The 27377-nt window shown below is 33.7% G+C and overlaps 1 protein-coding gene across 1 annotated transcript in view; it reads right to left on the bottom strand.

Annotated features, from left to right (window-relative positions):
- The window catches only part of SI (sucrase-isomaltase), a 112754-nt gene that overhangs the window by 58762 nt on the left and 26615 nt on the right, over positions 1-27377 (bottom strand). The window contains exons 14-23 of the mRNA XM_040248185.1: positions 25203-25320; positions 22295-22466; positions 18893-19009; positions 16862-17016; positions 15832-15916; positions 14886-14942; positions 14039-14163; positions 11784-11872; positions 8535-8584; positions 7421-7591 (exon numbers count right to left, since the gene is read on the bottom strand). Of these exons, the coding sequence (XP_040104119.1) occupies positions 7421-7591; positions 8535-8584; positions 11784-11872; positions 14039-14163; positions 14886-14942; positions 15832-15916; positions 16862-17016; positions 18893-19009; positions 22295-22466; positions 25203-25320 (1139 nt within the window). The remainder of the gene's footprint in view (positions 1-7420; positions 7592-8534; positions 8585-11783; positions 11873-14038; positions 14164-14885; positions 14943-15831; positions 15917-16861; positions 17017-18892; positions 19010-22294; positions 22467-25202; positions 25321-27377) is intronic.

A 27377-nucleotide genomic window follows, 5' to 3' on the forward strand; every position in this document is an offset into this window, starting at 1 on the left:
ATAAATAATATGTGAAATTTAAAACACATACAATGCTTGGGGCACAGGGCTTTGAATATTAGGTATGAAATAAATATTAAGTTCTTCAATGAAGACAAAGTTGACACTGTGCTTGATTTGGAGGCTTCCCGAATCAAATCCACTGCTAACAATATTTGAGGTACAAATTAGGAAATAATATGGCAATACACAAAAAGAAAAAAATGAGAGGATAGTGGGTTTTTTTTTTGTGTGTGTGTGTGTGTATATATATATATCTGTATATATATAATAGTGTATGAAGTGTATACACACACACATATATATACAAACATAATAATATATAGGGATAGATAGATAGATAGATATATGAGCTTTCTAGGTGTGCTTCTGATTAAGAAACTGACTGCCAATTCAGAAGACATAAGAGATGTGGGTTTGAGCCCTGGGTAGGGAAGATCCCCTGGAGGAGGATAAAGAAACCCACTCCAGTATTCTTGCCTGGAGAATCCCATGGAGAGAGGAGCCTGGAGGGTTACAGTTGATAGGTTCTCAAAGAGTTGGACATGACTGAAGCGACTTAGTAGGCATACACACACATATATGCATATACACAATATATGTATGGGCTTTCCTGATGGCTCAGTAAAAAATCCACCTGCAATGCAGGAGACTTGGAGTTGAAACCTTCAGTTGGGAAGATCCTTTGGAGGAGGGCATGGCAACCAATTCCAGTATTCTGGCCTGGAGAATCTCCATAGACAGAGGAGCCTGATGGGCTATGGTCCATTTGGTAGCAAGGAGTTGGACACAACATATCAAATAAGGATGCACAACATATACATATGTATACATAATGCATCAGTTCAGTTAAGTTCAGTCACTCTGTCATGTCCGACTCTTTGGGAGCCCATGAATCACAGCACTCCAGGCCTCCCTGTCCATCACCAACTCCTGGAGTTCACTCAAACTCATGTCCATCGAGTTGATGATGCAATCCAGCCATCTCATACTCTGTTGTCCCCTTCTCTTCCTGCCCCCAGTCTCTGCCAGCATCAGAGTCTTTTCAAATGAGTCAACTCTGCATGAGGTGGCTAAAGTAATGGAGTTTCAGCTTCAGCATCAGTCTTTCCAATGAACACCCAGGATGGATCTCCTTTAGGATGGACTGGTTGAATCTCCTTGCAGTCCAAGAGACTCTCAAGAGTTTTCTCCAACACTACAGTTCAAAAGCATCAATTCTTCAGTGCTCAGCTTTCTTCACAGTCTAACTCTCACATCTATACATGACCACTGGAAAAACCATAGCCTTAACTAGACAGAACTTGGTTGGCAAAGTAATATCACTGCTTTTCAATATGCTATCTAGGTTGGTCATAACTTTCCTTCCAAGGAGTAAGCATCTTTTAATTTCATGGCTGCAATCAACATCTGCAGTGATTTTGGAGCCCAAAAATATAAAGTCTGACACTGTTTCCACTGTTTTCCCATCTATCTACCATGAAGTGATGGGACCAGAAGCCATGATCTTAGTCCTCTGAAAGTTGAGCTTTAAGCCAACCTTTTCACTCTCCACTTTTACTTTCATCAAGAGGCCTTTTAGTTCCTCTTCACTTTCTGCCATAAGGGTGGCGTCATCTATATATCTGAGGTTATTGATATTTCTCCTGGCAATCTTGATTTCAGCTTGTGCTTCTACCAGCCCAGCATTTCTCATGATGTACTCTGCATATAAGTTAAATAAGCAGGGTGACAATATACAACCTTGATGTACTCCTTTTCATATTTGGAAATAGTCTGTTGTTCCATGTCCGGTTCTAACAGTTGCTTCCTGTCCTGCATACAGATTTCTCAAGAGGCAGGTCAGGTGGTCTGGTATTCCCATCTCTTTCAGAATTTTCCACACTTTATTGTGGTCCACACAGTCAAAGGGTTTGGCATAGTCAGTAAAGCAGAAATAGAAGTTTTTCTGGAACTCTCTTTCTTTTTTGATGATCCAGAGGATGTTGGAAATTTGATTTCTGGTTCCTCTACCTTTTCTAAAACCATCTTGAACATCAGGAAGTTCACGGTTCATGTATTGCTGAAGCCTGGCTTGGAGAATTTTGAGCATTACTTTACTAGCATGTGAGATGAGTGCAATTGTGTGGTAGTTTGAGCATTCTTTGTCAATTGCCTTTCTTTGGAATTGGAATGAAAACTGACCTTTTCTTGTCCTGTGGCCACTGCTGAGTTTTCCAAATTTGCTGGCATTTTGAGTGCAGCACTTTCACAGCATCATCTTTCAGGATTTGAAATAGCTCAACTGGAATTCCATCACTTCCACTAGCTTTGTTTGTAGTGGTACTTTCTAAGGCCCACTTGACTTCACATTCCAGGATGTCTGGCTCTAGGTGAGTGATCACACCATCGTGATTATATGGGTCATGAAGCTCTTTTTTGTACAGTTCTGTGTATTCTTGCCACCTCTTCTTAATATCTTCTGCTTCTGTTAGGTCCATACCATTTCTGTCCTTTATCAAGCCCATCTTTGCATGAAATGTTCCCTTGGTATCTCTAATTTTCTTGAAGAGATTCCCTAGTCTTTCCCATTCTGTTCTTTTCCTCTATTTCTTTGCATTGATTGCTGAGGAAGACTTTCCTATCTCTCCTTGCTATTCTTTGAAACTCTGCATTTAGATGCTTATATCTTTCCTTTTCTCCTTTGCTTTTCACTTCTCTTCTTTTCACAGCTATTTGTAAGGCCTCCTCAGACAGCCACTTTGCTTTTTTCATTTTTTTTCTGGGGGGTGGTCTTGCTCCCTGTCTCCTGTACAATGTCACAAACCTCCGTCCATAGTTCATCAGGCACTCTGTCTATCAGATCCAGTCCCTTAAATCTATTTCTCACTTCCACTGTATAATCATAAGGGATTTGATTTAGGTCATGCCTGAGTTGTCTAGTGGTTTTCCCCACTTTCTTCAATTTAAGTCTGAATTGGCAATAAGGAGTTCATGACATGAGCCACAGTCAGCTCCTGGTCTTGTTTTTGCTGACTGTATAGAGCTTTTCCATCTTTGGCTTCAAAGAATATAATCAATCTGATTTCAGTGTTGACCATCTGGTGATGTCCATGTGTAGTCTTCTCTTGTGTTGTTGGAAGATGGTGTTTGCTATGACCAATGTGTTCTCGTGGCAAAACTCTATTAGCCTTTGGCCTGCTTCATTCCGCATTCCAAGGCCAAATTTGCCTGTTACTCCAGGTGTTTCTTTACTTCCAACTTTTGCATTCCAGTCCCCTATAATGAAAAGGACATCTTTTGGGGGTGTTATTTCTAAAAGGTCTTGTAGGTCTTCACAGAACCATTCAACTTCAGCTTCTTCAGCATTACTGGTTAGGGCATAGGCTTGGATTACCGTAATATTGAATGGTTTGCCTTGGAAATGAACAGAGATCATTCTGTCGCTTTTGAGATTTCATCCAAGTACTGCATTTCAGACTCTTTTGTGGACCATGATGGCTACTCCATTTCTTCTAAGGGATTCCTGCCTCCAGTAGTAAATATAATGGTCATCTGAGTTAAATTAACCTATTCCAGTCCATTTAAGTTTGCTGATTTCTAGAATGTTGACGTTCACTCTTGCCATCTCCTGTTTGACCACTTCCAATTTGCCTTGATTCATGGACCTGACATTGTTTCTATCACCAGCCACATCCACAGCTGGGTATTGTTTTTGCTTTGGCTCCATGCCTTCATTCTCTCTGGAGTTATTTCTCCAATGATCTCCAGTATTATATTGGGCACCTACTGACCCTTTCCCCTTTCAGTATCCTAAAGGAGATCAGCCCTGGGTGAACTCTGGAATATATGATGCTAAAGCTGAAATTCCAGTAGTTTGGCCACCTCACGGGAAGAGTTGTGTCACCGGAAAAGACTCTGATGCTGGGAGGGATTGGGAGCAGGAGGAAAAGGGGGCAACAGAAGATGAGATGGCTGGATGGAATCACCGACTCAATGGACGTGAGTTTGAGTGAACTCCGGGAGTTGGTGATGGACACGGAGGCCTGGCATGCTGCGACTCATAGGGCCGCAAAGAGTTGGACACGACTGAGTGACTGAACTGAACTGAACTGATACATATATATATATATATATAATAGTGTATTGGCGTGTACACTGTATACTCCAAATATTCCATACACTATTATTTTCATTGTTGTTGTTGTTGCTGTTCAGTCGTTCACTCATGTCCCAGTCTTATGGACCCCATGGACTACTGCACACCAGACTTTCCTGTCCTTCACCATCTCCTGGAGCTTGCTCACACTCATGTCCTTTGAGTCTGTAAGCCACCAACTATCTCATTCCTTGTCATCCCCTTCTCCTGCCTTTTATCTTTCCCAGCATAAGGTCTTTTCTAATGAGTCAGCTCTTTGCATCAAGTAGCCAATGTACTGGAAGTTCAGATTGAGCACCCGTCCTTCCAATGAATATTCAGGGTTGATTGCCTCTAGGATTGACTGGTTGGATCTCCTTGCAGTCCAAAGGACTCTCCAACACCACAGTTCAAAAACAACAATTCTTCAACACTCAGTTTTCTTTATGACTCAACTCTCACATCCATACATGACTACTGGAAAAATAATAGCTTTGACTCCATAGACTTTTGTTGGCAAAGTAATGTCTTTGCTTCTTAATATGCTGTCTAGCTTTGTCATAGCTTTTCTTCCAAGCAGCAAGCATCTTTGATTTCATGGCTGTAGTCACTGTCAGCACGATTTTGGAGCCAAGAAAATAAAGTCTGTCACTGTTTCCATTGTTTCTCCATCTATAAGCCTTGAAGTGACAGGACCAGATGCCATGATACTAGTTTTTTGAATGTTGAGTTTTAAGCCAACTTTTTCATTCTCCTCTTTCATCTTCATTAAGAAGCTCTTTAGTTCTTCTCTTTCTGCCATAAGGGTGGTGTCAACTGCATATCTTTATTGATATTTCTTTTTTAAATCTTGATTCCAGCTTGTGATTCATCCAACTTGGCATTTCACATGATGTACTCTTCATATAAGCAGGGTGACAATATACAACCTTGATGCACTTCTTTCCACATTTTGAATCAGTCTGTTGTTTGAGTTTGATTCTAACAGCTGCTTCTTGACCTGCATACAGATTTCTCAGGAGGCAGGTAAGATGGTCTGGTATTCCCATCTCTTGAAGAATTTCCCACAGCTTGTGATCCACACAAAGGCTTTACTGTAGTGAATGAAGCAAAAGTAGATATTTTTCTAGAATTCTCTTGCTTTTTCCTTGATCCAATGGGTGTTGGCAATTTGATCTCTGATTCTTCTGCCTTTTCTAAATCCAGTCTGTACATCTGGTAATTCTGTGGTCATGTGCTGTTGAAGTGCAGCATGGAGGATTGTAGTTTGAACATTCTTTGCCATTACCCTTCTTCTGGATTGGAATGATAACTGACATTTTCCAGTCCTGTGGCCACTGCTGAGTTTTCCAAATTTTCTGGCATATTGAGTGCAAGACTTTCATAGCATTATCTTTTAAGATTTGAAATAGATCAGCTGGAATTTCATCACCTCCTCTAGCTTTGTTCCTAGTGATGCTTCCTAAGGCCCATTTGACTTCCCACTCCAGGATGTTTGGCTCCAGATGGATGAACACACCATTGATCTTATCTAGGTCATTAAGAACTTTTTCGTATTGTTCTTCTGTGTATTCTTGCCACCTTTTCTTAATCTCTTCTGCTCTGTTACCTCCATACCATTTCTGTCCTTTATTGTGCCCATCTTTGCATGAAATGCTTTTCTTCTTTGCCTTTCACTTCTTTCAGCTATTTGTAAGACCTCCTCAGACAACCATTTTGCCTTTTTGAATTTCTTTTTATTGGGGATGGTTTTGATCACTGCCTCCTGTACAATGTTCTGACAAAATATGGTGCACTGGAAAAAGGAATGGCAAACCATTTCAACATCTTGCCTTGAGAACCCAATGAATGTATTTTCATTGTTACAATATTTCAATTTTTTGTTTGGTTATTGTTTATGACAGTGACAAAATTTATCACAATTTCATCTGTACAGTTTCTTTTTTTATCCTTCATAGCTCTAATTTAGAAATAAAAAGTCATACAAAGATTAGTCCAAGCTCAGAAGAATTAGAAAGATGTACCTCCACGTGTCTTTGTAAATCTTTGTTGTTGTTTAATTGCTAAATAATGTCCGACCCTTTTGTGACTCCATGGGCTATAGCTTGCCTGGCTCTTCTATCCATGGGATTTCCCAGGGAAGAATACTAGAGTGGGTTACCATTTCCTTCCGCAGGGAAACTTCTCAACCCAAGAATCAAACCCTTCTTCCCTGCACTGGCAGGGGTATTCTTTACTGCTGAGTCACCAAACCCTCATAAATCTCTACATTGGCATAAAGCTAGAAATAAATATGAACTGGAATTGTAAAAACCATATAATAAAATGATTTTGTATTGTGCCCCCATACAATCTTTACTAGACTCATAAAATTTTCAATAAGTCTGCATTGTTTAATTTATATTGATGAGTTCATATAGTCACAAGAATATATATTTTATAGTACATTTACTAAATAAAAAAAAAATTAACCAATACATATTTTATGGAAATTCCTACATGGAAAACTCTGGGCTAGAGGGCTTAGAAGCCAGACAAAAGCACTCCAAAATCATATTCTATATCTTAATTTAGAATTTATGCTAACATTACTAATAATTAAGATTATAGAAATGGTAGGAAAGTAAATGCCAATAAAAATCACTTCTATGTTTTAAATTATTTTATCTAATATAGTTAAGCAACATTATGATTAAATATTTCATTTTACATATGAGGAAGCTGAGATGTTAATCTATGGTTTAAATGAACAAACTGCAGGGCTAGAATTGAACCCAGTTCTGCTTCTTCTTTACCCTCTCTAGTACATTTGTCAAAGGAGTAAAGAATGAGGATAAGAAAGGGACCACTAGAAGGGAAGAGTGTTAACAAAAATTTGAAAAAGAATATTGATACAAGATATGTTGAGGACAAAGAGCACTCATGAAAGGAGAAGTGGGAAAAACTGAAGAAATGAATTCAATCAATAACTTAAGGAGTCTTAAATGAGAAGTTAAAAAATTACTATTTTTATTGTATGCAGTAGGTAAATTAGAGAAATGGAATTAAAAAAAAAATATTAGGAAGGCAGAGATAAGTGATATCCAAGAAAAAATTGAATAGAGAGGGAGTAGTATGAATTTACCTTATGGTTGATATCTCAATATAAATTGAAATGACCTAAAAGGGGATATTGCCAGCAAAAGGAAAATAAAACTAGAAATGTAATGAATTAAAAAAAAATCACAAAACCATGAGCCTGAATGATTATATGTTAAAAATGACAGAATATGACACTAAAATATTTTAAGAGATTGTATTTACCTGGTTGGAAGCATCATAACTGAAATTGTAGTGAGCTCTCAGTGGTTGATTGTCTTCTATCACTGAAACTACTGTAACAGTGTCTATCAACCCAAGGACTTTTATAGTCTCAAATGCTAAAGCAGTTCCTTCTGGGTATGATGAATGCATACATGTGATATCTAGCTTTTTCTGAAAAAATATATATATCAAGTAGATGGTCACTGGATACAAATCAGAAATAACAATACAAGTGTATTTATAACAAGTGGATTAAATCTTATAGTCTAAATATATATAAATTATAGTCTATTTACTAAAGACAATTAACAACACACATTTTTATGAAAATTGCTAAGTGAAAAACTCTGAACCAAAGGGCATAAGAATTAGATAAAATTCTAAGAAAATATTTTGAATCTCACATGATTTAGAATTCATTTACACTGATATCATTAATAATTTAGTATTTAATTATATATATAATAAGAAAATAACCAATCATCTATCCTTACATTCTCAACGGCTCTTCACATTCAAGTACCCTATATAAATATACTTATTAGTGACACTTTAAATTTTTTTGTATATATTCCATAAAATTATTTTCAGAGATAAAATATGCGTGATGCAAATCGTGCATATCCCTTCTCATTCTAGGCCTAATGTTGGTGAAGAATAACTTAGCTTTACCAAAAAAGAATATATGAAGAAATCTAACTTCTACTAGAAGCATTGCTACTAATTACTCAAAATTTAACCTTGTGCAAAGCATTTTCATTTTCACCCTAAATCCATGACAGTCACTGCTATGATTGGTATATTAAAACATTGTCAAATATGCTGAAATTATTTTCCTAAGATCTGCTTAAACAAGACATAGTGCTTCAAAAAGTCTTATGATTTTGTGTATAAACTTCATCATCAGAAACTCATCTATTATATTGGAATATACTATTATATTGAAACATAAAAATTTAAGGTAATTCATATACAATTTAATAATTTAAATTAAATAATTTATTCCATGTCTTTCTATTGATTTTTATAGAGAAATGCATCTTTCCAAGAAAAGGCACAATCTAGACATTAACAAGCTATTATATTTAACTATGTGTCCAAGGAGAATGCTTACATTAGAAACTGAAAATGTATATAAAATGTAGTTTCCCTTTTGGATGGTATCTGTAATGAGGGAAAATAAGTTATCAGATCAAAATAATATCATATTTTTATTTTATTATTACAGTTAGACAACACAGGACATTTTTAAAAAATAAGTATTATTTATTAAGCAAATTAAATTATTTTCATTAAACTTCTTAATTATCTTTAAATAAAATAACTTTGGTAGTTTATTTTCCCACGAAGTAAAGTTAATAAATGCATCTTTGCCCAGTTTGATTTTTCAGACCACTAAAATAGTTCTAGAAATTCAGAGAATGCAAACTTGTAGTAAAATATATATAATTATAACTATTGTTTTGAATGATATTTTATCTCTCTCTAATAAACTGTGTAACAAGAAGTTTATCTTGGGAAGACGTGGGACACCACAATATTGTTTTGCATCTTTCAATTTGTTTTTTTCATTATCTGAAGGACTGAATGTGGAGATATATTAAAGATTTATGTACACTTGAATGAGAAAAATGGAAGAAAATAATTATTTTCTGCATCATATATGAAACATAGCATTTTTATCAACATGTTTCTTTAACAGGAAACTATAGATTATAACTAAAATATTTGGGAGAAAATAGAGTGGAAAATACAAAGAGAATCCTAGGATTTATATAGACTACTTTGAGTAACATTAATTTACTTAAAATTTTAATCCTAGGGAATAAAATTAAAATAAGAATCTGAATTGAAGGTTATTTTGCTATTTATATATTTGACTGATTATTCAGAAAGTTCTGATTTTAACTTTTCAACACATTTAAGTGTATAGTCATCATATTAGATGACTGATTAAAAAATAACTCCATATATTTAACCATCCTATATGAAGTAAATTATCAATATAGTTTTTAATTAATTTATTTTTTGAAGGATAATTGCTCTACAGAATTTTGCTGTTTTCTGTCAAACCTCAACATGAATCAGCCATAAGTAAATTTTTGCAAGTAGGAAAAAAGTAATGAACTTGGAAACAAATAATTTGAGAAATAAGAATAAACTTAAGATCAAATCTCAGATGCTACCAATAGAGGTATTGTCTCAACAAAATTCTTTACCTGATGATTATGAATAGTTTATTAATGTTTCTGCTGAAGTCCACTCTTACTGAATTTCTATGTAATAAGTGTTTGGAATCTATACTCAGGTCAGAGCTCACCTTAGTATGCTTAAAATCTAACACATTGAGTAAGAAAGAAAATTCTGGTGTGCTGAAGTAGAATGAAAAATGGAGAGCAGTAAGGAACAATTTGTGTGAGAGTGCATGTGTGCATGTGTGTGTGTGTAAAATCTACAGGACATAGTGAGTGCTCTGGATGTTGGTAAAGACTGTGGCTCCTGAATGTAATGGTGAATTGTTAGAAGGTTTTGAGCAAAGAGGTGAGCAGAAAGAGATAATTTGAATCATTTTCTAAAGGGCTTACTCTATCTGCCAATGGGTAAAGAGAATGTAAAAAGAGGCAGCTGACAAGAGCAATCGATTTATAGACGATTAGGGAGCTATCTCAGTAATTAGAATGAAAAGTAGTGATGATAACAATGGTGGAGTTGATAAGATTCTTAGATCAAGATGGAACCAAAAGAGATTCCTAGATAAGAGTGAACTGTAAAGTTGCTGGTATCCTGTAGAGGTGAAGTTACCATCAACTGACAAGTGGAAGACAATGCATTTAGTGGAGCAGATATACTGTGGTAATTTACATATTCACAGGCAGGTAAGACTTCAAAAAAAACCACAATTTTTTCAAAGATTCCATATTTTTCAAATTATAAGAGAATACACCAATACATAGACTATTTCTTCGAGTTAAGTTAGAGATATTGGATGCTTCATATACTATAATGGGCTTCCCAGGTGGCTCAGTGGTAAAGAATCTGCCTGCTAATGCAGGAGACACAAGAGATGCAGGTTCAGTCCCTGGGTTGGGAAGATCCTTTGGCCGAGGAAATGGCAACTCAGTATTCTTGCCTCAAAAATCCAATGGACAGAGGAGCCTCATGGGCTAGAGCCATGGGGTTGCAAAAGAGTTGGATATGACTGAGCACCCAGGCAGGCCATATACTATAAAACATCGGAGAAGTAGTGAGCTATTTAGTCGCTCAGTGGTGTCCAACTCTTTGCAACCCCATGGACTGTAGCCTACCAGGCTCCTCTGTCCATAGGATTTTCCAGGCAAGAATACTAGAGTGGGTCGCCATTTCCTTCTCCAAAGGATCTTCCCGACCCAGGGATGGGACCCAGGTCTCCCACGTTATAGGCAAACGCTTTACCATCTGAGCCACCAGGGTACACATATATATAAAACATATCTAAGAGCCCTCTATTAAAAAATGAGATTAAAACACCTTAAATTTATAAGAGTGGTTGTAATTGACTAAGTAAATCCAAACAGATTAATTTTCTATAGCATAATTTAATGTTAGAAAAAATGATTCTATTTTTATTCCCTTGGTGTACTGAATTCTCAACTTTTGGGCTAATTAATTAGAAGATATTTAATAATTCAAATAAATGATGACATTTATATGGTAAAATCCTTAAATAATTTGACAGTAACTAAATATTTTTATTGAAGTATAGTTAATTTACAACACTTCAGGTAAAGTGATTCAGTTAAACATATACACATATATGTATATATATATGTATATTTCTTTTTTGGATTCTTTTCCATTACAGTTCATTAAAAGATACTGAATATAGTTTGTTGTGCTATATACTAGGTCCTTGTTGTTTATATATTTTATATATAGTATTGTGTATTTGTTAATCTCAAATTACCAATTTATCCCTCCTTCCTACATTGAATAAACTTTAATGTTGGTTTTCTTTTACAGTAATAAAACTTTAGTTTTAACCACTATAATCACCTAAGATAGTTGAAAATAAGATGCAATTTACACATCTGTGAACTTATTAACTATTTTAATTTTTATTCAATAATCTAATAAATAAAGGTATCTACACTTGTCAAAGATTTTTACAATAAACCAAGAGAGAAAACTAAATGTTGTAATTAAATATACATAATTTAAATAGCAATGCTGTTACATAAAGTTACTTAAACTCTTAAGATAGATAATAAAACAGAAATTAAAAATAAAAACTTGTGACATTTTTAAATGAATGTAATTTCATAATAAAAGCAAAACTTCCCATCATCAAAAAAAACATTTTAAAGCATATCACTTTGAAACTTACCTTTAGTTTCTCCATCATCCCAGAAAAAGTCTCCTTTTGCTGTGTTATTATCATTTAATGCAACTATAAGTCCTAGAGGGTTCTTTCGGCTGTTAAGTAAGTTTGGGTGTATTTGTGATTAAAAATAAATTTATAATAGTGAAATATCCTATAAATAAATCAATTTCAACAAAAGGATTTGTAGGATTTCTGCACGAGAACATTGGTATTAATAAAATTCATGTCTATATTTATTAATTTTTCAATGAGAAAAATAATTTATATACTTGGAAAATAAATGAAAGAAATAAACACAATAAATATAGTATGGAACTTCTTGGAGGCTAAGGCGCCACCATTAAAATTGAAACAGTAAAATAATATTTCAATTCAAACAATAAAATTAAATATATCTTATGAAATACCATATTCAACATGTATTTGCCACAAATATATTAACCCTGCATTGCAATGTATCAAGGTTACAAAATGATAAAAAAAAAAACTATAAAATAAACTTTTAAATGCCAAGTAGAATCTCTAATAATCATACAAATGAAGCTAATTATACCATGTGAAATGAAATGTGGTTAATATTTTTTTAGTTGTACATTACTATTGGTTTCTAAACTTAAAATGAGGCTGTATAGTCCAAGTAACTGCTCTATACAGAATATATTCTTTCCAGCATGCACCCATCAGCGTGTATGTTTCTCTTATTTGATACATCTCTAGAGTATACCTAATGATTTTAAGAACATAATCATGAAACATTGACAATATGAAAATAATTCTAGGAAACAAACCTAATTACATGACTAACTAGTTTAATTCATTCACTCATAAATTTGTTCCTTCAACAAATATCTAGGGAAAGAGCTTATCCCATAGTAGGGCTTCCCTGATAGCTCAGTTGGTAAAGAATCTGCTTGCAATGCAGGAGACCCCGGTTTGATTCCTGGGTCGGGAAGATCCCCCAAGGCTACCCACTCCAGTATTCTGGCCTAGAAAATTCCATGGACTGTATAGTCCATGGGGTCACAAAGAGTCGGACAGGACTGAGCAACTTTCACTTTCTTCACTTTCATTCCATAATTGGGTGACACTATTGGTATGTGAGCGCCGAAGAATTGATGCTTTTGAACTGTGGTATTGGAGAAGACTCTTGAGAGTCCCTTGGACTGCAAGGAGATCCAACCAGTCCATTCTGAAGGAGATCAGCCCTGGGATTTCTTTGGAAGGAATGATGCTAAAGCTGAAACTCCAATACTTTGGCCACCTCATGTGAAGAGTTGACTCATTGGAAAAGACTTTGATGCTGGGAGGGATTGCGGGCAGGAGGAGAAAGGGACGACAGAGGATGAGATGGCTGGATGGCATCACGGACTCGATGGACGTGAGTCTGAGTGAACTCCGGGAGTTGGTGATGGACAGGGAGGCCTGGCGTGCTGCGATTCATGGGATTGCAAACAGTTGCGGACACGACTGAGCGACTGAACTGAACTGATTGGTATGTGAACTAAAATGGTGAAAAGTCGCGTCCCTGCCTTCATGGAGTATATAGTTGAGGAGAACAGACATGCTACATACAAGAACAAGTAAAAATATAATTCCATATATTCTTAATGCTATGAAGAAAATACAGCAGGGTAAAGAACATAGACTGACTATCTACTGAGGTGTTGTAGAACATGGGGAAATGTGTAGATGCAATATGACACATTCTGTCCATATACCCAGAATGAATTTACAAGATGAAGTACCAGAATTTTCAAGTTTCTCCTTTTTTCGAAATAGTTCTAAAATGTATTCTTACTGAACAACTTAATTTCTATATCATTCTTTACCTATACAGAAATATCTACCTCATTTATTGACTTTAAACATTTTACCTGGAAAACAATCATTTTGACATGTATGTACTGACAATCCAAACAGGTAACAACTGACACTTTAATCAATTATATAACATTTAATACTTCATTATTTAGTAATAATCAGCAATTAATTTTAATTATATATATTCTTTACAGAAATAAGTCAGTGCAGTTTTGACACAGGAGATAAAGTTCTAATCTAATTATGCTCATTTTTTTAATTAAGAAGTTTGTTGTAATATATTAATACATAATTTGATTCTTTCTTCTTTTTATAACTATGATAGTTATATGTAAGAATCCTTTGCATTAAATATGAGTCATTGATTTTTAATAAATATGTGAAACATTAAATATTATATTATAGTTCAGATTTCAATTAATGCCTTTTAATTTTACCTTGCTGTTGTAGTTACAGCAGGTTCCTGAAAGGGGATAATGTAACCACCTCTAAGATGTAATCCTATTTTGTCTCCTGGAAGCTGCATATCAACACGTTGTTTTCTCCATGGCCTTTTTACACCCTAATATTTGGAAAATAAAACGATTTTTTCAATATTGTAATGACTTTAACCCCATTTCACAAGAATTACACATAGAATCTACACAGAGAAATAATTCTTATTATGATCCATTCATGTCATTTTAGTGAATAGTAACATGTTTTCTAACTTTTCAAGAAACTTCTTCAGTTTACTGAAGAAATTCAGCTAAAATACAGTTAAAAAAAAATCACCATAGAGAAATCAATTTCCTTTCTACAATAATTAACAATATTCTTAATTAGTCCTATTTTTATTCTTTGTTTTTGGTTAAAGTTAACCAGGTCTCTTGAAAGGATTAAAAAAAAAACTTTCTTATAAAATATAAAGGGTCTGCTTAGCAAATATAAGCACATTGCAAAATACTTCCCTTTAAAATACACAATTTTTCTGGAAGAATATGTAAAATAGGAAAACTATTAAAATAAGTTACCAATTCTTCTTAAAGTTACTCTTGACCTTTTATTTCCACAATTGAAGATGGATAACTCTCTACACTGAAGAATATACTTCATATTAATCATGTGCAATGGGACATATACCTGCTCACATGTAAGAAAATGTATACCTGTGCAGACTTTTATGCACTATTAAAATCTGAAATTGTTATTTTTTAGAATAATAACAGAAATATTGTTAAGTTCCCAAGTATAGCTGTTGGACAATATATACTTTTGATCTATTATTATGTTAGGTTTACTTACAGTTTCAAAGTCATACCAAGTAGCATCAGGGATGTATGCACTCACTATTTCTGCACCCTAAAATAAAGCAAGATAATTTGTATGTGGAAAAGGAAATGGCAACCCATTCTAATATTCTTGCCTGAAAAATCCCATGGACAGAGAAGCCTGGTGGGCTATAGATTCCACGGGGTTGCAAAGAGTCAGAAACAACTTAGCAACTAAACAACAATAATTTGTATGTAGAGACATATATTTTACTTCAATATGTAACAGAAGAGAGTCACATCAAATGTTGTCAGATTTTCATAGTGAAGTGAAAAGCTTCCTTTGTATGTTACACTACAATATTTTCTATATATAACAAAAGGCTATTTTAATAGTTTTAGATACTTTCATAATACACAATATTCCACAAGCAAAGGTGAAATAAATTTAAGTGGCAACTAAAAAAATGAATGCATATATTTGTATCATTTATCATCTGCATGGTAAATGTGAGTGTGAACACATTCATTTCTATATATTTCCATGACATACCAACTTTTAAGTAATAGGCAAAATCCACATATTTCATTCCACAATTTTTTCAACATTTTCATATGATCTATTGGCTTTCAAGTTCTCCTTTATTTACAGTATAGCAAAATTTCAATGTCTATGACATGAATGACAGTTATTTGTTACTATTATAAGATTTGATATGTTTCATAAATAAAGCTTTCTTTTGTGGAAGAATACTAATTGTACACAATTTCTTCTCCCCAGTACATATTATATACTTGAAAAGCATAAATCTACATAATATACTTAACTTTTCAGAATTTCTTCTATGTTTTAGAATTTAATTAAACACATCAGTTTGAACCATTCTACTGAGTAACATTTATTACCCAGATGTTTTGTAATTTAGTGTGGATTTGATTACACAAAATTCCCTTTAAAATTTATTAAAATTGTATCCTACCTGTTTCAATACAGGGGTTATAAGTAATGAGGGGCCCCATAAGAACTGAGTATCCTCAATCCAGCTATTAGTATCCTCATAAAACCTAGGAACAATGACAGTGTTTACAACATAAAGATAAAAAATGTTAATCCAAATACTTCAATTTATTATATTTTAAGTTATTCCCTGGGAATAATCATTGTCTTTAATTTTGCTTGATATGTAAAATTGACTTTATAAAGTCAAAACTGACTTAATATGTAATTTTGAATCTATAATTATTAATGCAGCCTTATAGTACACCTGACACTCAAGAAAAAGAAACAGAAAGGAAAGGAGAAAGTAAAGAAAGGTGGAAGAGAGGAAATTACTTCATTTGAGACTCAAAAAATAATCTATCATATATGATAAATAACTATAAAAATAAAAAGTATAATAAACAACCATTCTGTTTAATTCATTTTTTCCTGTAAAATAGGTTCATGAACTATCAGAAATCCTTCATATTCTACTTTCCTCCTTTTTATACTTTTTACTTATAAACTTCAATTTGACTTGGACTTGAAAGGATCTTTAGTCATTTCTTGAGGAACGACCTTGTTTTGGTCAAGAAATACAAAGACAAGCACAATTCATTGTTTTACAACTATACTATATGTGATTTATATTTAGATAATTTTCACAATATACATGATTATGCTGTTAATATTTGCTTATTTATTTAATGATATTTAATGTTTATTTAATAAATGATATTAAATGATATTTAATACATGTAATATTTAATGTGTTTTAATATTCTACATTTAATATTACTTACTGACATACTTACTCCAATATATTCTACCATATTTCTTTCCTTTTAAGTTCTATACAGTTATCACATTTCTAGATTGAACTTGTCCATTTCACCAAATTAATTATATTTACTACTATCATTTCACATTTCACCAAATAGTTTACATAAATGTCAAGAAAAGCATCAGAAACCCACATGATTTGTCTGAATATAATTTGAAATACTGAAATTCTTGAACATGGTACTCACTCATGAAGAAAAGGCCTTGCTACTGTTTCTCCAAACATATGGGCTTTATAAAATAGAGTATAAAGGAAAGGTAACAAGGCATAGCGAATATTCAAATAGTGTTTTGATGAATTAACCAAAAGAGAATCCGGTCCAAAAAATGCTGGATCCTGATGCTGTGGGATAAACAGAGAAATTGAAATAAGAAATTTAAAATATGAATAAAAATTAAAACATAAGCATTTGATCTATTTTTGAAAACCAAAATGTGTATTTTTTACCATGCTGATAGATAGTTGAGATGACTCCTATTTCATCATTTCTAGTTTTTAGTTTTTCATTTGGATATATATATTAATTAAACTTTATTTTAAAGCAGACATTTCCCTTTTGAATACACATTCTTGGAGAAGATAAAACATATTTTAACAAAGTATTCTTCATTTCTATTATTTGTGGTAGATTGAATTATTGGTCCCAATTTTCATGCCTCCTTGTACCCACAATTTCTGTTATATAAATCTTATTAGTATCTACCTCTAACAGTGGAATGTATTTCCCCACTATTTGACTTTGTGCTCAGCTACATGATATACTCTGACCAATGTAATCTTAGGACATGTGACACTTGCAAGTAAGGGCTTGAAACGTGCTTGGATTGCCAAAGGATTTGCTGCCTTGCACCTTGTCACTGCTATTAGAACAATAAGCTCAGTCTGGAAATCAAGGGACACAAAGAACAAAGCCATCTGGTCAGTCTGTAGGCTTGCAACCAGCAAGAAGGACAGCCTTCTTGCCGAGCCCAAGCTAGCTTAGTTGACTCAGCCAAGCTGTAATGATGTAAGCAAACCTGCTTAGATTTCCTGAAACCAGCTACTGCCTCCCTGGATACACCATCACATTTACGCCAAAGCCACAGTTTCCTTTGGCTGCTCCCTGGAAATCAATGAGCTTGGTGGGATATACAGGACCTATGCCATGAGATACAGGTCTTTCCCAGTGGTCAGCTTTGCCTTGAGGACTCCCTATTGGATGAGCCAAAATTTCATTTGAACTGGGCTGTAGAATATAACTGTTTATCAAACCTCCTTCTTTGCCTTCATCTGCATCAGATTTAGGTCTGAATTGTGATCTGAAGGCTCTCTCCACTTTCTTCTTCTCCTTTATCCACCACAAGTATTTCATCAATAAATTGCTAACGTTTCTAACTCTGTCTTGGCATCTGTTTTTTGGAGGACATACATGAACACAAGTATAATTTAATTCACATGAGGATCTCCCAAGAACACAAATTTATTGAAGCATCACTTAGGTGGATTAGGAAATAACAACTATCCAGTTTATACCTTTTACTTCTGTATTGTCATGCTTCCTTCCAGGCGCAGCTCTGAGTGGCTGTCTTTCTTCTCAAAGAGAATTAAGCCCCATTGTGTTTACAGTGAATAATTTCTTAACCAGTTTGCACTTAATTGACTTAATGCTTTCACCTAATTTTCTCATTCCCTCTAAGAAATATGCTTATGAAAGCCCATAGCTCAGGGTTTGTAGATTAACCTCCCACCAGTTCAGATGCATGTTTACAAAGTGTTAGTTTTAATTTTTTCCCCACCTGTCATTACAATTTTTACTTATTAAAGAAAAATTATGGACCCAAACTACTTTGCAAGTGTCTTTAATTTCTTGTATATCTTTAATAAAAGAAAAATTATAAATCCTTGAGAATATATTCTATTTTTATGAAAGAAAAGTTACCTGGAACTTATTATTAGAATGTAAGAATTCAGACTCAAAAAGCTTTGTCATTAACTTAAAATATTGTAATTTTACACATGTGTATATGTTAGGCTTAAAATATTTCTGCAATACTGTCATGATTTCCTTATTTGATCATATTTTTATATACAAAATACAGACCTTGTGAAGAGTTCCAACTCTTCTTTGCGAATTATACCACAAACTTTCAGACCAGATCTCTACATATATACAATTAAGTACATTGCTAAAAATAGGATTATGTTTTATTTTGAAACATAGAGAACAAGAGGCATTCACCTGATATCCATCAGCGTTATGGTTTCTGGCATATGGATAAAAAGCTCCAAGTTGCATCCACCTTCTGCAAAGCTCTTCTGTGGTCTCAGCCACAAACCCACAAATATCTGCTCCAACCTAAATAACATATATATCTATTATTTATATTGTAAAGATTCTCAAATTTGCCCAGGGCATCACATTTATGCAACTGATTAATCTGTACCAACTTATAGTCTTTGTTTTACTGTCTTCTTACTACTCCTCCTTGGTCTAGTTGATTTTGGATTTTTGCCACACACTTGCCTCTAATTCAATGTATAAAGCTGAAACTGAGTTATTAAAATGTGTGGCTTCTTAATCCAAAACTCACCATCTGTGATTTGACTTTCCCTATTTATATTGCTGTAGGAGTGAAAGAGTAAAAATATTGCCAGATGTATGATCACATATAATTGTACTTTTTGTCCCTCAAGAACTCTTCAGAAAAAAATGACTATACTTAATTTACTATTAGTATTTAATGTTTACAAGTATTTCTTTGTTTTTGTAAGTGGTATATATGTATCTATAAACAATATATAATACTATTTTGCATTCTTACTACCTTTACATAAATGACATGTATGTGTTACACTGCGTTTCCCTTTTATTCTCAAAGAATTATTTTTGTGAGATTCAATTAGGTTAATAAGGCTGCAGTTCTCTATTGTATGGGATCCCATCACTATAAAATATGATTGTATGAAGTGTGTATATAAGCTTCTTTGTGAATATATATGTATATAAGACTACATTCCTGAATTATTGGAAAAGCTTATTTTAAAATCAAAACTAGTTGTATCTTGTCAGGGAATATTTAACAGGAGGATTCCTGCATACTGTTTTCTATTTCTCAAGGATTCTCTGTTCCTTATCTGAGAATGAGTAGAGCTGCACACAGTTCTCAGGACTGAGGTCATAGGATGAGACATGCAGTAACTCTTTTCAGTGTCAGGGATCTTGTATGTGTTAGACTATCCATATTGTGGCTATTGATAAAATTTCATCCTGTGTAACAGCTGAGTAATCATCTTACTAAAGATATATAAGCCTGCATTTCTGCTAATAAAGCACCTTTGCTCCATCAGAGCTTGGGTCCCCGTGTCTTTTTCTTTCTCTCTCTCTCTCTCTTTCACTTTCTTATTGTTAACTACGGACTGCCAAGTTCTGGTCCATTAAAGGACCCCAACAGTAACTATTTATAATAAGTACAGTCACAGTACAGGAATGTTCCCACTTGCTTCATTTTCTTGCTGATTTCTGATATTTTCAGGCTTTTAATTTTTATCTCCTATATATATTAAATGCATTTCACCAAAGTTTTTACTTGCACATCTCTGATTACTAGGAAAGTTGAGAATTTTTTCACATTTTTTAAATTTCATATGTATTTCTCTTTCTATAGAATTGCTTGATATATCCTTTGCTGACTTTTCTACTGTTTTTACCTTTTATAGATTTATAGTAGGTTCTTTAAATTAAATATTAATCATTTATTACTTATATGAATTGAAAATATAATTTTCCAGTAGTAGGAAACATTTTATTTTAATTTTTAAAATAGACATTAGATGAACAGAAATTTTAATTTTGTAACCAAATTGTTTCTTTATTAGTTGTGCCTCTGTGCTCTGTTTAAGAAATTCAACTCTTAACTTTACATCATAAAGTTACTCACTTATATTTTCTTCTATGATGCTGAAAGTATACTTTTCACACATAGGTTGTGTATGGTTTGAGACAGAGAGTCATTTTACTTTATATTTTAAATGGATAATCAGTTGTCCATATGAATGGCTGATACTTTATTCACTGAGCTACAGTGATAGTGCTACCATTAAACAAATTTCTATTAATGTATGGACCCATGTCCTATTTTGAAATATTAACTTATTCGATTACTCAGTTAAGTATCATTGCATTATATCACTATTTTAGCTGATAGGGCAAAATCCATGTGCTCTTTTCTGTCTTTAAAGTGTATTGTCTTCCACATGAAGTTTAGAATAACTTTATATGTTCTTCAAATTCTCTTTATAGCTTAAAATATAATATCACTGAATTTAGATAACAGTTTTGGGAGAAAGCATATTTCTGTGAGACTTCTTATCCACGAACATGGTGTATCTTTAATTTACTAAGTTACTACAATTTCTCTAAAAAAGTCCCACACTTAGCTTGAATATTTACTCCTAGTTATTGCTTATTAGTTAGTTGCTATACTATACATAACACCTTATCTTGGAATACATTGTAATATTGCTTATTTTTTCTTTTTTTTGGACAAAACTTGCCATATATTGGTCTATTTTGTTCAAAATTTCAGAGTCACCTTTTTATTTTGACATTTGTTTCTCTAGAGACATTGCTTTCATTGCATTCATCTCTTATTTTCATTACCTATATGTTTAGATTTATTGTTTTTCTTTTTTGTAATTCATATACTTCACTAATTAATGTTTAAAACTTCTGTTTATAATCTAAGCATTTAAAGCTAAAAATTTTCTTCTAAATACCAATTTGTCTGATGTCCCAAATTTCTGAAATGAAGTACAATTGTTTACATTCAATTCTACGGTTTCTCTCCCTCATTTCCATTCAGTTTATTTTGGTGAATCAATTGGTAATGTGTTTACTTTACTTTCCAAATTCAAGATGGTGTGTGTGTGTGTGTGTGTGTGTATGTGTGTGTGTGTGTGGTAGCTTTTTTGTTTTGTTTTGGTTTGCTTCTGGTTTTCATTTTGTTCGATACATACGAAAGAATAAATGAATCACTATAATTTTATAAATATTTCATATTTATTTTGTTATGTAATGATACTTCTTACTGTTGAAAATCAACACTGCATAGTACTTTTTTTTTTTCTTTTTTTGCGTGATTTAGAGACTTACCTGGTTTCTTACATTTGGAATAGCCTATATAATTTTCTCTGCTTAAAAAATTTGAAACATTTCTGTCATCTTTTATCTTTTAAATAGAAGAAACAGCTTTATTATCTTTTTAACCTAAAATGAAAATCTAGAGAAATTTGAATATATCTAGACTTTTGATATTTACTTTTTTACAATGCCAATTTGGATTTTTCCCTATGATTTTCTCTGGTGCTTTTGTATTTATTATATAAGATTTTTCTGTGCTTTGTTTATATTGACTTTTGTTTTAGGAATTAGTATGATTTGACTGAATTTTGTTCATTCTCTCTTTACACTCTAATGTTATAGACACCATCCACAATCTTATTTTTCTCATAAATTCTCCAGGAATAGAAATTGAAATTTTCTGTCATATACCTTCAATCATTTAACTGAAAATCATTAAGATGACAATACTACAACATTTGTAATTACAGTGTTTATAAACAATATTATAAAACTACTTACCAAAGGTATTCCAAACAAACCAAACTCCAGCATTCCTGTAATAGACCATTCCATTTGTTCCCAAGAAGCAGTATTGTCTCCTAACCAATGTGCAGAATGGCTTCCAGATCCAGCAAAAGTTGATCGGGTGAGAATAAAGCTTCTTTTATTAGGAAGAACTTTTTCTATAGCTCTAAAAACAAAATCAAATTAATAAATAACATCTATTTTAAAATAATATTGATATGATAAATTCTAAAATCTTAAATTCAAGACATATATTAGTTTTTAGAACCAAGCTATAATAGTTACAACTATTTAATCAATATTTTATATTAATTTTGCATTACATATTAATATGTACTTAGTAAAACACATTCAGATCAAACATAGAAAAACAAATTCTAGAAATGATTTAGACTTTGAATAATTTTCTTTACCAAATTAAACATGAGTATTCTGTACCCAGAAAACAAATCAATATTTGTTTTTGAAATATGTGATTTAAATACATTGAAAAATCTCTTTATAATTTAAAATACAGTAGTCCAAACTTGAACCCCAAACACTTTATTTGTGATTCAGTGATGCTCAGTTCAGTTCGTTCAGTCACTCAGTCATGTCCAAATCTTTGTGACCCCATGAATCAAAGCACACCAGGCCTCCCTGTCCATCACCAACTCCCAGAGTTCACTCAAACTCATGTCCATCGAGTCGGTGATGCCATCCAGCCATCCCATACTCTGTCGTCCCCTTCTCCTGCCCTCAATCCCTCCCAGCATCAGAGTCTTTTCCATTGAGTCACCTCTTCGCATGAGGTGGCCAAAGTATTGGAGTTTTAGCTTTAACATCATTCTTTCCAATGAATACCCAGGACTGATCTCCCCTAGAATGGACTGGTTGGATCTCCTTGGAGTCCAAGGGACTCTCAAGAGTCTTCTCCAACACCACAGTTCAAAAACATCAATTCTTCGGCAATCAGCTTTCTTCATATTCCAAATCTCACATGCATACATGACCACTGGAAGAACCATAGCCTTGACTAGATGGACCTTTGTTGGCAAAGTAATGTCTCTGCTTTTGAATATGCTATCTAGGTTGGTCATAACTTTCCTTCCAAGGAGTAAGCATCTTTTAATTTCATGGCTACAATCACCATCTGCAGTGATTTTGCCTGATCATACATTAATGTCTATATTTTCAAATATTATCTAGCAATGTTTGTGTAAAATTTATATGCTTGAAAAGCATTTTATTTTGTTTTTAGAATTTCATCTCCACAATACTAGCATTATTCATCTCACCTCTATTAGTACCCAAATATTGTTGACAAATTTTTTCATAATTGGAAAATAATCAGAAAAAAGGTAATAAAATTTTGTTTGTAGATTACCTTAATAAAAATATAATACTATTCTGAGGTACTTTTTTAAAATTACCTTTATATGAACTATAATGTTCTTTATTTCTAGAATTTATTTACTTATACTCTATGATATATAGATTGAAGTGAAGTAAATACTATGAAGATAGCATATACAATTTTGATATCCTAGTATGCTTTGGGACCAAATATGCTTTAGAATTAAAACTTGATCACAGTTGCTTAATTATGAGAAAATTTAAAATTTATTGATCCAGAATTTGTTTTTTTACTTACTATTGCATTATAGGTCCTTATACAATGCTTGAAAAATAGTAAGCAATCAATATATGATTATCTCCTTCTTTGCTTTGTATCATGCTACATTTTTACACACAAGCAAACCCATTTTATTAGTGATGCTACGTACAAAACCACATTTTAAATGAAACACTCTTTAAGTGAAGAGGAACTAAAAAGCCTCTTGATGAAAGTGAAAGAGGAGAGTGTAAAAGTTGGCTTAAAGCTCAACATTCAGAAAACGAAGATCATGGCATCCGGTCCCATCACTTCATGGGAAATAGATGGGGAGAGAGTGGAAACAGTGTCAGACTTTATTTTTCTGGGTTCCAAAATCACTGCAGATGGTGATTGCAGCCATGAAATTAAAAGACACTTACTCCTTGGAAGGAAAGTTATGACCAACCTATATAGCATATTCAAAAGCAGAGACATTACTTTGCCAACAAAGGTCCGTCTAGTCAAGGCTATGGTTTTTCCAATGTTCATGTATGGGTGTGATATTTGGACTGTGAAGAAAGCTGAGTGCTGAAGAATTGATGCTTTTGAACTGTAGTGTTCGAGAAGACTCTTGTGACTCTTGGACTGCAAGGAGGTCCAACCAATCCATTCTAAAGGAGATCAATCCTGGGTGTTCTTTGGAGGAATGATGCTAAAGCTGAAACTCCAATACTTTGGCCACCTCATGTGAAGAGTTGACTCATTGGAAAAGACTCTGATGCTGGGAGGGGTTGGGGGCAGGACAAAAAGGGGACGACAGAGTATGAGATGCCTGGATGGCATCACTGACTTGATGGACGTGAGTCTGAGTGAACTCCGGGAGTTGGTGATGGACAGGGAGGCCCGGCATGCTGCTATCCATGGGGTCACAAAGAGTCGAATATGACTGAGTGACTGAACTGAACTGAACTTTAAAAAAAAAAAAAGTGACTTGTCCAAATAGCACCATTGTCTTAGGCCAGTTATGAGATTCACGTTTAGAACACATGTTCAGTGACACCAAGCTGAATCAAAATTTAGAAGGATAATTTTAGTCGATGAATTAAAGTATCACAGTTAAGTACATATATCATTTAATTCTTGATAATTGTTTTAAATATGTGAATATTTAATAAAAGAGGTGATGCTTTTATATCCTAATTTTTCACAATGAAAATATTATCTTTCTTTGCTTTCCTACAGTTGTTATTATCCAGTCTATGTAAATTACCAAATATATTTCTAGACAATAAATTTAGAGAGTTGTCTGAGTGAAATTGTACTTACTTCTCTGTGGCTATAGACATACTATATCCATAGAGGCTGTGTACATCATACTGTTTCCCCCAGTATTGCATGGCATCCATGCAAATTGTTTTGGAATACATGAGTTTGTCAAGAATATCTTAGAAAAAAATATAAGAAATAATTAGGTAAGAAACATTTTGCCATTTTAAGTTTCATAATTCTTAAGTGATGTGCTATGTAATACTATATATAATTAGAAAATAATTAAAGACATCACTTTATGCTAAATTCCAATTGGGTCTCTACCCTTTATTCTCATTAACTGACCATTACATTTGCACTTAAAGTGATACATATTATGTTTCTTAGCTTCAATAATAAATAAATTCATGGAAAAAATAGAGTTTATGTATATAGAAATATATACATCTGTATTGTAAATCATATAATTATATTCCGATTTGAAAATTGAATAATTTTTTTAAAATATAACCTAATTCCAACATGTTGACTTGTTACACAACAGCAAATCATTTAAATCTCTGCTTTTCAGTTTTTATTGTCTTTCTTCAGATATCCTTATCAAAATCTATTTCCCTAAGAGCACTTATTTGTCTTTACATTAAATTTTTTACCAGTTTTAATGGTGAAAATGTGCTTTTTAAAATAGGTGAGAAGTTATTCACATTTGTTATTGCTGTTGTTTAGTCACTAAGTCATGTCTAACTCTTTTGAAACTCCATGGAGTGTAGCCTACCAGGATTCTCTGTTCACTGGAATTGCTATTTCCTTCTCCAGGGGATCTTTCCAATGCAGGGATTGAATCTGTGCCTCCTGTATTTCCAGGCGGATGATTTACCACCAACTCCCAAGGGAAGCCCAACTATTCATATTAGCGACATGGCGGAGAGGTCTGACAGAATGTGGTCCACTGGAGAAGGGAACGGCAAACCACTTCAGTATTCTTGCCTTGAGAACCCGATAACAGTATGAAAAGGCAAAATGATAGGACACTGAAAGAGGAACTCCTCAGGTCAGTAGGTGCCCGATATGCTCTGGAGGTCAGTGGAGAAATAACTCCAGAAAGAATGAACGGATGGAGCCAAAGCAAAAGCAATATCCAGCTGTGGATGTGACTAGTGATAGAAGCAAGATCTAATGCTGTAATGAGCAATATTGCATAGGAACCTGGAATGTCAGGTCCTTGAACCAAGGCAAATTGGAAGTGGTCAAACAAGAGATGGCAAGGGTGAACGTCGACATTCTAGGAATCAGCGAACTAAAATGGACTGGAATGGGTGAATTTAACTCAGATGACCATTATATCTACTACTGCGGGCAGGAATCCCTCAGAAGAAATGGAGTAGCCATCATGGTCAACAAAAGAGTCCGAAATGGAGTACTTGGATGAAATCAAAAACGACAGAATGATCTCTGTTCGTCTCCAAGGCAAACCATTCACTATCACGGTAATCCAAGTCTATGCCCCAACCAGTAACGCTGAAGAAGCTGAACGGTTCTAAGACCTCCAAGACCTTTTAGAACTAACACCCAAAAAAGATGTCCTTTTCATTATAGGGGACTGGAATGCAAAAGTAGGAAGTCAAGAAACACCTGGAGTAACAGGCAAATTTGGCCTTGGGGTACAGAATGAAGCAGGGCAAAGACTAATAGAGTTTTGCCAAGAAAATGCACTGGTCATAGCAAACACCCTCTTCCAACAACACAAGAGAAAACTCTACACATGGACATCACCAGATGGTCAACACCGAAATCAGATTGATTCTATTCTCTGCAGCCAAAGATGTAGAAGCTCCATACAGTCAACAAAAACAAGACCAGGAACTAACTGTGGCTCAGATCATGAACTCCTTATTACCAAATTCAGACATAAATTGAAGAAAGTACGGAAAGCCGCTAGACCATTCAGGTATGATGTAAATCAAATCCCTTATGATTATACAGTGGAAGTGAGAAATAGATTTAAAAGACTAGATCTGATAGATAGAGTGCTTGATGAACTATGATATGAGGCCCGTGACATTGTACAGGAGATAAAGATCATGACCATTCTCATGGAAAAGAAATGCAAAAAAGCAAAATGGCTGTCTGGAGAGGACTTACAAATAGCTATGAAAAGAAGAGGGAAAAAAAAAAAAAGAAAAGGAAAGATATAAGCATCTGAATGCAGAGTTTCAAAGAATAGCAAGGAGA

This window comes from Oryx dammah, unplaced genomic scaffold (assembly GCF_014754425.2).
Source record: "Oryx dammah isolate SB20612 unplaced genomic scaffold, SCBI_Odam_1.1 HiC_scaffold_2, whole genome shotgun sequence".
NCBI lineage: Eukaryota > Metazoa > Chordata > Mammalia > Artiodactyla > Bovidae > Oryx > Oryx dammah.